The 14694-nt window shown below is 38.0% G+C and overlaps 1 protein-coding gene across 2 annotated transcripts in view; it reads left to right on the top strand.

Moving 5' to 3' along the window:
- The window catches only part of Gabra3 (gamma-aminobutyric acid type A receptor subunit alpha 3), a 241892-nt gene that overhangs the window by 152856 nt on the left and 74342 nt on the right, over positions 1 to 14694 (top strand). For both annotated transcript variants that reach the window (XM_017601916.3, NM_017069.3), the window contains exon 5: positions 12409 to 12629. In XM_017601916.3, the coding sequence (XP_017457405.1) occupies positions 12409 to 12629 (221 nt within the window). The remainder of the gene's footprint in view (positions 1 to 12408; positions 12630 to 14694) is intronic.

Genomic DNA, 14694 nt, shown 5'->3' with positions numbered 1-14694 from the left:
CCAAGACGATTAGTTTCTTGCTTCTTCTAGGGTATAGCTTGCCTCCTTATGTTGGGCTTTACCATTTATTATCCTTTGTAGTGCTGGATTTGTAGAAAGATATTGTGTAAATTTGGTTTTGTCATGGAATATCTTGGTTTCTCCATCAATGTTAATTGAGAGTTTTGCTGGATACAGTAACCTGGGCTGGCATTTGTGTTCTCTTAGGGTCTGTATGACATCAGTCCAGGATCTTCTGGCCTTCATAGTTTCTGGCGAGAAGTCTGGTGTGATTCTAATAGGTCTCCCTTTATATGTTACTTGACCTTTTTCCCTTACTGCTTTTAATATTCTTTCTTTATTTTGTGCGTTTGGTGTTTTGACAATTATGTGACGGGAGGTGTTTCTTTTCTGGTCCAATCTATTTGGAGTTCTGTAGGCTTCTTGTATGTCTATGGGTATCTCTTTTTTTAGGTTAGGGAAGTTTTCTTCTATGATTTTGTTGAAGATATTTACTGGTCCTTTGAGCTGGGAGTCTTCACTCTCTTCTATACCTATTATCCTTAGGTTTGATCTTCTCATTGAGTCCTGGATTTCCTGTATGTTTTGGACCAGTAGCTTTTTCCGCTTTACATTATCTTTGACAGTTGAGTCAATGATTTCTATGGAATCTTCTGCTCCTGAGATTCTCTCTTCCATCTCTTGAATTCTGTTGGTGAGGCTTGTATCTACAGCTCCTTGTCTCTTCTTTTGGTTTTCTATATCCAGGGTTGTTTCCATGTGTTCTTTCTTGATTGCTTCTATTTCCATTTTTAATTCCTTCAACTGTTTGATTGTGTTTTCCTGGAATTCTTTCAGGGATTTTTGCGATTCCTCTCTGTAGGCTTTTACTTGTTTATTAATGTTTTCCTGTGCTTCCCTAAGTGTGTTCATGTCTTTCTTGAAGTCCTCCAGCATCATGATCAAAAATGATTTTGTAACTAGATCTTGCTTTTCTGGTGTGTTTGGATATTCCATGTTTGTTTTGGTGGGAGAATTGGGCTCCGATGATGGCATGTAGTCTTGGTTTCTGTTGCTTGGGTTCCTGCGCTTGCCTCTCGCCATCAGATTATCTCTAGTGTTACTTTGTTCTGCTATTTCTGACAGTGGCTAGACTGTCCTATAAGCCTGTGTGACAGGAGTGCTGTAGACCTGTTTTCCTCTCTTTCAGTCAGTTATGGGGACAGAGTGTTCTGCTTTCTGGCGTGTAGTTTTTCCTCTCTACAGGTCTTCAGCTGTTCCTGTGGGCCTGTGTCTTGAGTTCACCAGGCAGCTTTCTTGCAGCAGAAAATTTGGTCTTACCTGTGGTCCCGAGGCTCAGGTTCGCTCGTGGGGTGCTGCCTACGGGCTCTCTGCAGCGGCAGCAACCAGGAAGACCTGTGCTGCCCCTTCCGGGAACTTCAGTGCACCAGGGTTCCAGATGGTCTTTGGCTTTTTCCTCTGGCGTCCGAGATGTGTGTGCGGGGAGCAGTCACTTCTGGTTTCCCAGGCTTGTCTGCCTCTCTGAAGGTTTAGCTCTCCCTCCCACGGGATTTGGGTGCAGAGAACTGTTTATCCGGTCTGTTTCTTTCAGGTTCCGGCGGTGTCTCAGGCACAGGGGTCCTGCCGCTCCTGGGCCCTTCCCCACGGGAGCCCAGAGGCCTTATACAGTTTCCTCTTGGGCCAGGGATGTGGGCAGGGGTGAGCAGTGTTGGTGGTCTGTTCCGCTCTGCAGCCTCAGGAGTGCCCACCTGACCAGGCGGTTGGGTCTCTCTCTCACCGGGTCTGGGAGCAGAGAGCTGCTGTGGGCCGGGATCCGCGGGTGTGGGACTTCCGGTAAACACAGAACGTGCCAGGTCCTAGAGAAATTCTGCTTTCCTGTGTCCCAAGCTCACCAGGCAGCTTTCTTGCAGCAGAAAATTTGGTCTTACCTGTGGTCCCGAGGCTCAGGTTCGCTCGTGGGGTGCTCCCCACGGGCTCTCTGCAGCGGCAGCAACCAGGAAGACCTGTGCCGCCCCTTCCGGGAGCTTCAGTGCACCAGGGTTCCAGATGGTCTTTGGCTTTTTCCTCTGGCGTCCGAGATGTGTGTGCGGGGAGCAGTCACTTCTGGTTTCCCAGGCTTGTCTGCCTCTCTGAAGGTTTAGCTCTCCCTCCCACGGGATTTGGGTGCAGAGAACTGTTTATCCGGTCTGTTTCCTTCAGGGTCCGGCGGTGTCTCAGGGACAGGGGTCCTGCCGCTCCTGGGCCCTCCCCCACGGGAGCCCAGAGGCCTTATACAGTTTCCTCTTGGGCCAGGGATGTGGGCAGGGGTGAGCAGAGTTGGTGGTCTCTTCCGCTCTGCAGCCTCAGGAGTGCCCACCTGACCAGGCGGTTGGGTCTCTCTCTCACCGGGTCTGGGAGCAGAGAGCTGCTGCGGGCCGGGATCCGCGGGTGTGGGTCTATAGTCATAATTCTTGATAATAAATTCAAGTAATATATATTCTGATTTGACAAATGCTTATGGAAATTGTGCAAAGATATCAAAACTTTTAGATATCGCAAAGAAAAAGTGGTCATTAAGAAGAAAGCAAAAGTTCAGGGAAGGGTTACTTTATTGGTAGTGGTATATGAAATCCAGTCCTCCCTAGCATTGCAAAGAAGGTATGTCCACTTATGCTCCTTCCTTACTAGTGGCAAGGATCACAGTGGATTGACAGTGACTCTCATTTCATCGCCATAAGTATATTTTCAGATGTAAGCAAGAAAGGTCTATATTCTTCCTAGGAGTCCATGATCAGTTCTCTCCTGGGGTTTGTGTAACATGCATAGCCAGGCCACATGCACATACTTAGAAGACCATTTTAAGAGCCATACATCAGTGAAAGAGTTCTGTGGATTAGCATATGCATAATATCTCCAAATGTATAATGATGGAGAGAATGGAAATGGAAGAAAGAATTCAAAATTGGAAAAATGAAAAAACTTTCACTTTAATTCATTTGCATTGGCTGTAGGACCCCACATTTTGCTAAATAGGCACAAGCCTTGCAAGACTTTTTTCTGGTGCTTGCTTTGACATGGCATTTTCAAGGCTTGAAGCCCATATAGCAAAGTATTAAATGCCTTTCCCGGGGGAAAACTTAGTCTTATTATCTGGCAGATTTGATTTAAGTGCTTCAGAAAACATCAGAATTTATTTGTCAATTTGGAGGCAACTATCCTTAGAGAATATGTAAGGGCTCAATTTGCAAGGAAGTAATTGATGGCATTTATAGAACGGTTAGGTCAAAATCTGATTGCTTTTGGTCAAAGGTTGTGGGATACCTAAGGAACAAATAGTTATTGTCTGATATTTCTCCAGCAGCTTTCATTCTGGATTAAGATCTATAAAAATAGATGTATATAACCTAACTTTTAAAACTGATTAAGTAAGTTAATGGGAATATCCTTAAATATGTCATATTATTAAAAATAACTATTAAATACAGATAAAAAGTCCTTTGTACAAAACATTGAAAGCAATTCCTTTAGATACATTTAATCCTAATTAAGTTAACCACTACCAATTATTCTTATATCCACTTTCCTTCCTTTCATCAATTCTCTTGTTTGTGTGAATTTGGGCTGCTTCTTATTTTAAAGTAGTAAACATAATGACACAATAAAATTGGACAAACATCCAGTGAGCATATTTGAGTTTCTTTAGGGTATTTACTTACATATAAACTTTGCCATTCATACAATCTTTGTACGTTTAACAGTTTTCAGATCAAATACTTTTGTGATGTGCCAATTTACAATGCCACTATTTGTGAACAATGGTTCCATTTCTACAAATTTTCTTGTTTCAAATTGTCACACTGTATATTTGATACTTTTATGAATATGAAATAAACCTAATTGATTATAGTCACATAAGGGTTAAGAATGTTTTCAAACTGTGATACCATCCCTGTAACAAAATTTCACAAATATTCTATTTCCTTGTGTTGTTACTTTTAAAAAAGTATTTCTTACATTTATTCATATGGAGTCAGTTCTCTCTCTCTACCTTGTAGCTCCCAGGAATCAAAGTTGAGTCATCAAGCTTGGTGTCAAATGTCATTCTCCTCTGAACCATTGTGCTGGCTCCCATTTTGCCACTTTTCTTTTTAAAATTAATTTATTTTTTATTTAAAACAGACTCTTCTCTCATATAACACACCCTGACCACAGTTTCCTGTCACTTTTGCCACTTTTAAATTGAGATTTTTTTTATGATTGCTTTCACATGTATGAGCATGCACCTCTCTCTGTCTCTGTCTCTCTGTCTCTTTGTCTGTCTCTCTGTCTGTCTGTCTGTCTCTCTCTCTCTCTTTGTGTGTGTGTGTGAGAGAGAGACAGGGAGAGAGAGAGAGAGAGAGAGAGAGAGAGAGAGAGAGAGAGAGAGTTTGTACATGTGTGTATGTTCACAAGCACATTCAGTTAACTGATGATTTCTAAGTCGTGATAATGATTCTGGGTTCAAGAAATGAGGAACATTCGGTATTGATTATTAATTTTAAAAGGTAAAACTCATAATCATGAGATTTCCTACAAAGGCCAGATGACAGATAATTCTGAGTAGAGAATACAGTACACATCTACTTGATATCCCATTCTTTCTTTCAGGATGCATTTTATTTTAAAAAAATTTAAGGGATGCATGTTTATTTATGAACATGATCAAAAATGTGCAACTTCCCTTTGACCTATATTAAGATGATTTCCCTCCCCTAATCTTTGTGTTTATTTGCATTAATCCATAATCCAATTTTAGACTATTTTTACATTCATTGGAAAAATTAAGCTTGCCTTGTTGTAATATTTTGATTCATTTTTTTAGTTTGTTATACTATGGTTTTATGCATAGCCTAAGATCACAGGTGTTCATGAATTCAAATGCTGCTCAGTTTTGCTGCTCCTTTTGTCCAGCCCATGAATACTTTTAGGCATGTGTAATTGAAAGAAGATCTTAACTGACTTCCTTGCCTCTGTTTTTATTTAATATTTAATGTACATATAGTGTTATAGTGTGATAATTCACCACATACATATGCTGTGCAATAATCAAATCAAACCCAATTTTAATTCCTTACCACCTGCTTTATTGATGATTCATTGGTGCCCTTTCCACAATGATTCTACATTTGTTTCTTTTTCTTCACTAAATTTGTGAGAAGTTTTAAAACTAGTAGTGTTTTCAAAGTGACCTTTGCCTACCTGCCTGCCTGCCTGTCATCTGTCTGTCTGACTTGCACTATTTCTCTGTGTTTTCTATTTAATTTTGCTCTTGTGTGAGTTGTCCCTTTCTTTACTTACTTTGGATGTGTTCTGTGATCCTTCCAGAAGCTTAAGGTACTTTCAAACATTGATTTTTCTTTTTCTCATGACTGTCTTAAATCTTCTGTAACAATATCATTCCAAGTGCCATTTTAGAAAGCCAAAGCAAGAATTTATATGTAAACATTTATCATTTTAAATCAGAGGTAAGTATCCTTTCTAATAGCTCATTTTTTTCTGGCAGTTTAGTATGTGTTAAATTGACAAGTCTATGTGTATTCATTAGTCCATGCTTGGTTATTGGGTTTTAATTTTTTTAAGAATAAATTATAAATTTGACTTTTATTGATTGATAAATTATGTGTTTGTTGATTTTACATACAATTTAATTTTTGACTTATGAATTTCAATTATATATTGTTAATACATGTATAATAGAGATATATTTTAAGTGTTATGAAAAATAAGAAATGAATGGATTTTTAAATCTTAGTTTGTTTCAAGAATGTCATACATGAATACTATATTTACATAATTTCCCCTATATTCATCCCTAAGCTCCTCTCATGTTCCCTCATTTCCTCTTAAATTTATTATATTTTCCTTAATTGTACGCACACATACACACATATAAACACAATGTATACACACGCACACACACACATATATATATATATAACTCACTGAATCTATATAGTGTTGCTCAAATATGTTTGTGTGTGTGTGTATGTGTGTGTATATGTATGTGTGGGTTAAGTGTTAAACACTTGAGATCAGATAACCTATCAGGTGGCTTATCCCTGAACAAAAAGAATAAAATAGACTCAAGAAAATGGAAAAAGCACATGCTGGCGAGGATGTGGAGAAAGAGAAACACTCCTCTATTGTTGGTGGAATTGCAAGCTGGTACAACCATTCTGGAAATCAGTCTGGAGGTTCCTCAGAAAATTGAACATTGCACTACCTGAGGAAACCAGCTATCCCACTCCTGGGCATATACCCAAAAGATACCCCAACATATAACAAAGACACGTGCTCCACTATGTTCATAGTAGCCTTATTTATAATAGCCAGAAGCTGGAAAGAACCCAGATGCCCTTCAACAGAGGAATGGATACAGAAAATGTGGTACATCTACACAATGGAATATTACTCAGCTATCAAAAACAATGACTTTATGAAATTCGTAGGCAAATGGTTGGGACTGGAAAATATCATCCTGAGTGAGGTAACCCAATCACAGAAAGACATACATGGTATGCACTCATTGATAAGTGGCTATTAGCCCAAAAGCTCGAATTACCCAAGATATAATCCACAGACCTCATGATGCTCAAGAAGAAGAAGAAAGACAAAAGTGTGGATGCTTCAGTACTTCTCAGAAGAACAAAATACTCACAGGAGGAAATATGGGGACAAAGTTTGGAGCAGTGACTAAAGGAAAGGCCAGAGACTGCCACACATGGGGATCCATTCCACATGCAGGCACCAAACCCAGACACTATTGTGAATCCCAAGAAGTGCATGCTGACAGGAGCCTGATATGCATGTCTCTTGAGAAGCTCTGCCAGAGCCTTACTCATACAGATGAGGATGCTCACAGCCAACCACTGGACTGAGAAAGGGATTCCCAATGGAGGAGTTAGAAAAAGGATTGAGGTAGCTGAGGGATTTTTAAAACCCCATAGGAAGAACAACAATACCAACCAACCAGACACCCCAGAGCTCCCAGTCAATAAATCACCAACCAGAGAGTACACATGGAGGAACCCATGGCTTCAACTGCATATGTAGCTGAGGATGGCCTTGTCGGGTACAAATGGAAGGAGAAGCCCTTGGTCCTGCCAATGCTGGACACCCAGAGTAGGGGAACATCAAGGCAGGGAAATGGGAGGAAGCGGGTGGATGGGTGGGGTATGCACCCAAATGGAGGCAGGAGTGGGGGACAGGATAGGGGGGTTCCAGAGAGGAAACTAGGAAAGGGAATAGCATTTTAAATGCAAATAAAGAAAATATCCAATAAACAAAAAGGGAAAAGGAAAAAAAAAAGAAAATAGAAACATCTCCCATACTCACAATTAGCAGAATTAATATTGTGAAAATAACAAATATCTAAATCATTCTATGGATTCAATGTATTCATGATTAGAGTCACCACACATTTCTCATAGAATTAGATAAAAAGTCCTAAAATTCATATTGAATGCCAAAAGACCCCAGAAAGTCAATGCCATGACAAACAATATGAACAATATTGGAAGGATTCACATTTCCAGCTCTGTTATTCCTAATAGGATGACCAAGGAATGTCTCTGATGTAGTGGTTTTCAAAAGACTTGTGTTTTCTACTTGAGATGCTTCTTTAAAAAAATCTAGAATGATTCATTATTGAAAGGCAAAAGTGCTATTACATAGTCACATAGTCCATATTCTGTATACTGTGTATTTTTGATCATTTTCAGTAACATCTGTTGTAATATTTTATGTCTTCTGAGATTTACCCTATTTTCATAGAATTGAAAAAACTTGTTTTCCCTACTTTTAGTTTATATTCTTTCAATTACATTCATGAGTAATTACCTTAAATATTAGTATATATCCTTGACAATCAAATGATGTCTTTTTCTGTCTCCACACACCTTCCAAAACTTATGAGACTGTATTACCTCACATGTTTTAGTACCTCCTGCCATTTAAGTTGTTCTAGTCTCAAATGGCTGAGAAGGACCTAAAGAAATGTTCAACATCCTTAGTCATCAGGGAAATGCAAATCAAAACAACCCTGAGATTTCACCTCACACCAGTGAGAATGGCTAAGATCAAAAACCCAGGTGACAGCAGATACTGGTGAAGATGTGGAGAAAGAGGAACACTCCTCCATTGTTGGTGGGATTGCAGACTGGTACAACCATTCTGGAAATCAGTCTGGAGGTTCCTCAGAAAATTGGACATTGAACTACCTGAGGATCCAGCTATACCTCTCTTGGGCATACACCCAAAAGATGCCCCAACATATAAAAAGGACACGTGCTCCACTATGTTCATAGCAGCCTTATTTATAATAGCCAGAAGCTGGAAAGAACCCAGATGCCCTTCAACAGAGGAATGGATACAGAAAATGTGGTACATCTACACAATGGAATATTACTCAGCTATCAAAAACAATGACTTTATGAAATTCGTAGGCAAATGGATGGAACTTGAACTTTTCCCTTTTATCCATTTTTAAATGTTAGGAAAGATTAAGCCTCTTATTTGCCACCATTTATCTGTATAAAATGTAAACTGAACAGGTTTTCCTCATATATACACTAGTTCATTAGTTTCTCTTTAGTAATATCAAACCTACTACCAATTAAAGTTTTATTCAGGTCATTCTTTCTTCTATAGTATGTTTTTCACAGTTCTTTTTATTTCTGTCCTCCTTGACCTTTGTGATTTTAACAGCACATTTTTCTTAATCTCTATTTGGTAATTATATTGTATGAAGTCTTTGGAATGAGTCTAATTTTGTTATATGTTGTAGCAGATAATGACCATTGTCTTAGGTGTTTTGTTGCATATTACAATATTCTTTTCATTGAGAATTCATTTATAGTGTACAGAAGCGTTTTGTCACACTTCATCTTCCCTTAGAATTTGAGACCAATTTTTATGTTAGTTTCTCAATATTAAAGTTTTAGATTAACCTGACATTGTCTATTCCTTTTAACATCAATTCAAGAATAGATGAGGTCAAATTTCAATAGAAATAGCTTTTCTTTCCCACTACCCCTTCCCTTTTGAACTTTTTGCTATGGGCTGATTCTGCCTTGCTAATTTTATCTAGTTCACCCCCTTTGCTAAGGTTGGTGCATTTCAAGATTGTGGCTTTATATGGCAGTCTAGTTCTAGTTTATAGATGGTCAGAGTCCCAGTTTATACCTGTTGTCCCAATTATTTATAAAGCCTCTTGATTCTCAAAGGTGTTCCAGTTCAGGCACCAATTTTAGGTTCTCCCCATTCTTTAGCAAGGATGTGAATGGGATGCTGGGGGGCATAAAAGATAAGTCTGTTTAATTTATAGAGTTCTCGGACGTTAAAGACACACATTAAGCATACATTAAACAATACATTTCAGGGAAGAGTTATTCAAAGTATGATTGGAAGCAGTTAGTAGTTTAGATTTTCACATATGTCTAGCTGCTATTTCATTGTTTAACCTGTCTAGTTAAAGGATATCTCTGTGCTTTTTGGTCCTTTTTGTTTAATTTTAATTTTTTTTAGAATTGGTAAAATTCAAAAATTGAATTAAAGGTATTTAGTAAAACTATATTTAGCACTCTGCCAGTTACCAAATATAAGTCATATAATAATTTTAAAAAGCACAATTTTAAAGTTTTAATAAAATTCAATAAAAAGCACCTAAAGTCTATATCTTTTAAAAATCAAAGTGAGTTTTAATCCACATAGCCTTTGAATGTTTAAATTTATTGAAACTTTTGGTTCTTATGCTTTATGGCTATCTATAAGACATATTCATTGTATGTGAAGAATTCTTTTCTTCTTTTCAACTGTAATGACTTTTTAAAAAGTCTTATTTTTAGAATAATTTTTTACAAAATAAATATAATAAGATAAAACAAAACCCATCACATCAAATTTTGACAGAAAAAAGCCCTAAGAGTACACATAAGAATCAGAGACCCATTTGTTTATACACCCAAGAATTCCATAAATACACTAAATTAGAAGCCTTAATATATATGTAGAGGACCTGGTACAGAACTGTGTAAGTCCTGTGCATGGTTTCTCATGAACCTTGTTCTCTTGGTATCCTCCATCTTTTTACCAACCCCCCCCACCCCGCTTCCTGGATTCTTTGAGCTCTCAGAGGAGAAGGGATTTTTTTTTAATTTGGTTTTTAACCAAAACCAAGCAAGGTTTTTGTTATAGTCTGTAATTAGATGTAGGGGTTTTCATCTTCGGTGGGTCTCTTGCTTTAAAAAAAAAACTGACCAGAAGTTGTAGGTCATGTTGGCCTGTACTTTTTTTTTTTTTTAGAGATAATAAAATCTTTTTTTAAAAATTAACTTGAGTATTTCTTATATACATTTCGAGTGTTATTCCCTTTCCCAGTTTCCAGGCAAACATCCCCTCCCCCTTCCCCTTCCTTATGGGTGTTCCCCTCCCCATCCTCCCCCCATTGCCGCCCTCCCCCCAACAATCTAGTTCACTGGGGGTTCAGTCTTAGCAGGACCCAGGGCTTCCCCTTCCACTGTTTCTCTTACTAGGATATTCATTACTACCTATGAGGTCAGAGTCCAGGGTCAGTCCATGTATAGTCTTTAGGTAGTGGCTTAGTCCCTGGAAGCTCTGGTTGCTTGGCATTGTTGTACATATGGGGTCTCGAGCCCCTTCAAGCTCTTCCAGTTCTTTCTCTGATTCCTTCAACGGGGGTCCTATTCTCAGTTCAGTGGTTTGCTGCTGGCATTCGCCTCTGTGTTTGCTGTGTTCTGGCTGTGTCTCTCAGGAGCGATCTACATCCGGCTCCTGTAGGCCTGCACTTCTTTGCTTCATCCATCTTGTCTAATTGGGTGGCTGTATATGTATGGGCCACATGTGGGGCAGGCTCTGAATGGGTGTTCCTTCTGTGTTTGTTTTAATCTTTGCCTCTCTCTTCCCTGCCAAGGGTATTCTTGTTCCCCTTTTAAAGAAGGAGTGAAGCATTCACATTTTGATCATCCGTCTTGAGTTTCATTTGTTCTAGGCATCTAGAGTAATTCAAGCATTTGGGCTAATAGCCACTTATCAATGAGTGCATACCATGTGTGTTTTTCTGTGATTGGGTTACCTCACTCAGGATGATATTTTCCAGTTCCAACCATTTGCCTACGAATTTCATAAAGTCATTGTTTTTGATAGCTGAGTAATATTCCATTGTGTAGATGTACCACATTTTCTGTATCCATTCCTCTGTTGAAGGGCATCTGGGTTCTTTCCAGCTTCTGGCTATTATAAATAAGGCTGCTATGAACATAGTGGAGCATGTGTCTTTTTTATATGTTGGGGCATCTTTTGGGTATATGCCCAAGAGAGATATAGCTGGATCCTCAGGTAGTTCAATGTCCAATTTTCTGAGGAACCTCCAGACTGATTTCCAGAATGGTTGTACCAGTCTGCAATCCCACCAACAATGGAGGAGTGTTCCTCTTTCTCCGCATCTGTACTTTTGCTGTGACATATTAAGCCAGTAAGATTTTAGAATTTTACTAGCTGAGTTGTGATAGCTTGAGAATTTTTTTCCATTTAAACAGCAGCAAACTCACAAACACCACCTAGCGTATTTGTTTGAGTTAGTGGAGGCCTACCCTATTTTTCTAAACCCCTTTTTACAGAACACTTTTATGGGGTAGTGGGGTAGTCCAATTTTCTTCCAGGATTAGAGGTAGATGTTACACTCATTGGGGGCCCATCCCATTTGTGGCACTGTTGCTTTCAGGAGTATCACACCCAGTATTCTAGATTTCCTGCCAACTTGGCCAGTAATGTTGCATATGCCAGGAGAATTCTAGATTTGGAGATCATGTTCAAGAGAAAAATTTTTTAAAAAAGAAAGAAAGAAAGAAAGAAAGAAAGAGAGAGAGATCTCTTCACTCTCCTGGGTGAAGAGATCACTTTATATGCATGAGGACTTGTTTGGATCTCCTGAATACATACAAAAAGCTGGATCTCGGACTCAGATGAAATTTGTATTTAAATATATGTTTTACTTCTCTGGTAACAAGTGTAATGACCTCTAATGTTTATATGAGATCATTCATAAATAAAGACAAAGAAGTTTGTTTGTTTTTTTAAACTAGTGTTGTCATAGCAAAAAGAAGAAAAGTCTTTTGCTCAACTTGTATTATATGTATGGGGTGACTTTTAAAGTAAAATGTGTTATAAACACACACACACAATATTTAATTGATTAATACGGCAATGATTTTCGATCATTATCATTTATCATACTTACTAGTAAGTACTTCCAATAGACTCCTCTATCACAGGAAACATTTCAGTTAAGATTTGCCAAGGGTATTGTTTATCCTTATCATCTTTCTACTAAAACTTTGTTTCACTCTTTCTTTCTCTCTCTCTCTGTTCTAGGAATATACTATTGATGTGTTTTTTAGACAGACATGGCATGATGAAAGACTGAAATTTGATGGACCAATGAAGATCCTTCCACTGAATAATCTTCTGGCTAGTAAGATATGGACTCCAGATACCTTCTTCCACAACGGTAAAAAATCAGTGGCTCACAATATGACCACACCCAACAAGCTGCTCAGACTGGTAGACAATGGGACCCTCCTCTATACAATGAGGTAAGAGAGTGATAACCCCTACACAGAGTATAGTGGAGCTAGGACTTAAATTGCAAGTTGTGGATTTTAGGATATACACTGAAAATTTCTTTGGTTTATCATATTAAATGCTTTCTTTCACAACAGTTGCCATGGTCATACCATCTCTTCATAGCAATAGAACAGTGACTAAGAAAAATGTCATGGCATTTTGACGTCAAAGAAGATTATTTTGGAAGCATGTGCAATATAATATTCTTTGCTCTAACAAAGAAAGTTTCCTGGTTTTTGTTCTTACTTTTATTACTTTTGGATAGCTTCATTGTTATCAGTTTATATTTCCTGACTCTTCTGCCCATATTAATGATTATAAATTTTGAGTTATTGAGATGACCTGTACCTAACAGGTGTAAACCTTCAATTACAGATTCATCCAGAATTATAAACCGCTACTGCCATAGTCCAGGTGGATTCTTCTACCATAGAAGCTGGCAACAGACATTTATAGTTTATATTTGATGCTACTTTGTGGGCATGAAGAATGCAAAAGTCATGGGATTATGCAGGCTTCATCTAAGATTTCAAAGGAAAGACAAGGAGGCTTGGAGATAAATAGCAAGATCAAATTCCCTGGGAGTAACCCTGAGAGAGAGTTATGTGTATCTGTGAGAGTAAAGCTGAAAATACAGAAATTTAGACATGCCAGGAAAATGCAATGTCTGCTGAGGAAAGCTGCTGGAAATGACTAGAGCCAGACCAAAGTAACCGTATAGGCTGTAACTGGAAAAATCCTAAGAATCATGGCTGTCTAAGTCCTTTCTGGTCCTGGGATTCTAAACACAAAGGTAGAGAATTTAATTTACTCCCTATTGAGTTTTAGTCTTTTCATACACCAGATATCTCCTATCCATGTTTCTATTCCTCCTGTTTTGAAATAGAAATGTTTAATATGTGTCATTTTACATTGGAAGACTTTTTTTTCATCTTAAATGAGGTCAGAGTTAAGAGTTTGTTTTGAGTATCAGTAAAGAATTTGGTCCTTTCCTCAGTGTTCAAACACAAGGGAAAGAATTTATGTAGTTTGGATGAAAGAGAAATGTATATTGTTAGATGGAATTATATATGATCTTGCCATAACTTTATTCAGAATTTACATATGGCTTGAGGATATATGTTTGAGTATCAAAGTTAACAAACATGGCCTTTGGTTAAATAAACTTGATTGCTATCTTTTAGAGATTGGAGAGTGCCTGGTTGAGTGGTAAAGCACACCTCTGTGTATGGACCAAGTATTCTTCAAAAAATGAACTAAGCCAAATATTGGCAGCAATAATCCATGAAATGAGGATGGAATTGTTTATAGGCACTGTAATTACTGATCAATATGGTAAAAGGTTTGATAATTTAAAAAAGACAAGAATCAACAGTAGAACACTGCAGTAGCAAGGGCTCTTTACAATCACCAGCATCTGTATCACAGGAATGCAGTGCTGCTTGACATTATTCTACCCACTGAACTTTTATAATCTTCATAACTACCGTAAGGCCAAGGGATTATTATTTCTAACTTAGAGACGAAGAAACTGAGAAAAATGGAGGAAAGAAAACAGGGACTATATAATGTCTTTGCAGTAGTTAAAGGTCAGGTTCTATCTGCTGTAACTGGATAATCTAGCACATATTGTCAGAGAGCAAAAAAGAGCAGATAGATAAACTCTGAAGGTAGTGCAGAAATAACATTTTTTTGTGACAGAGAAAAGGTTTGGCATCAAAACTATTCAGTTATTTTTTTCTCACTATATTTGAAAATATGTATGCTTAAAAGGAGGCAGAGAGAATAGGACAGGCATTGAATGCATGTGATATAAAAGAAGAATTTGGTATAATAGAACATCAGACTAGGAAGAGAAGGGAGTCACAATTGTATTAAAGTGGATGGAAGAAAAGATGTTGGAAGTCCATTGTATTTCTCACCTTTCCAGAAAGGATGGAGTACATTACATGGGAGTAGAAGACACAATGATATAATGAAGCCAATAGAATGATAAACTAGGTATGTTCGTTGTTAAAAATGTGAACAGTAAGA

Source organism: Rattus norvegicus, chromosome X (assembly GCF_036323735.1).
Source record: "Rattus norvegicus strain BN/NHsdMcwi chromosome X, GRCr8, whole genome shotgun sequence".
NCBI classification, from domain to species: domain Eukaryota; kingdom Metazoa; phylum Chordata; class Mammalia; order Rodentia; family Muridae; genus Rattus; species Rattus norvegicus.
This window is presented reverse-complemented; position numbering and strand designations above follow the sequence as displayed.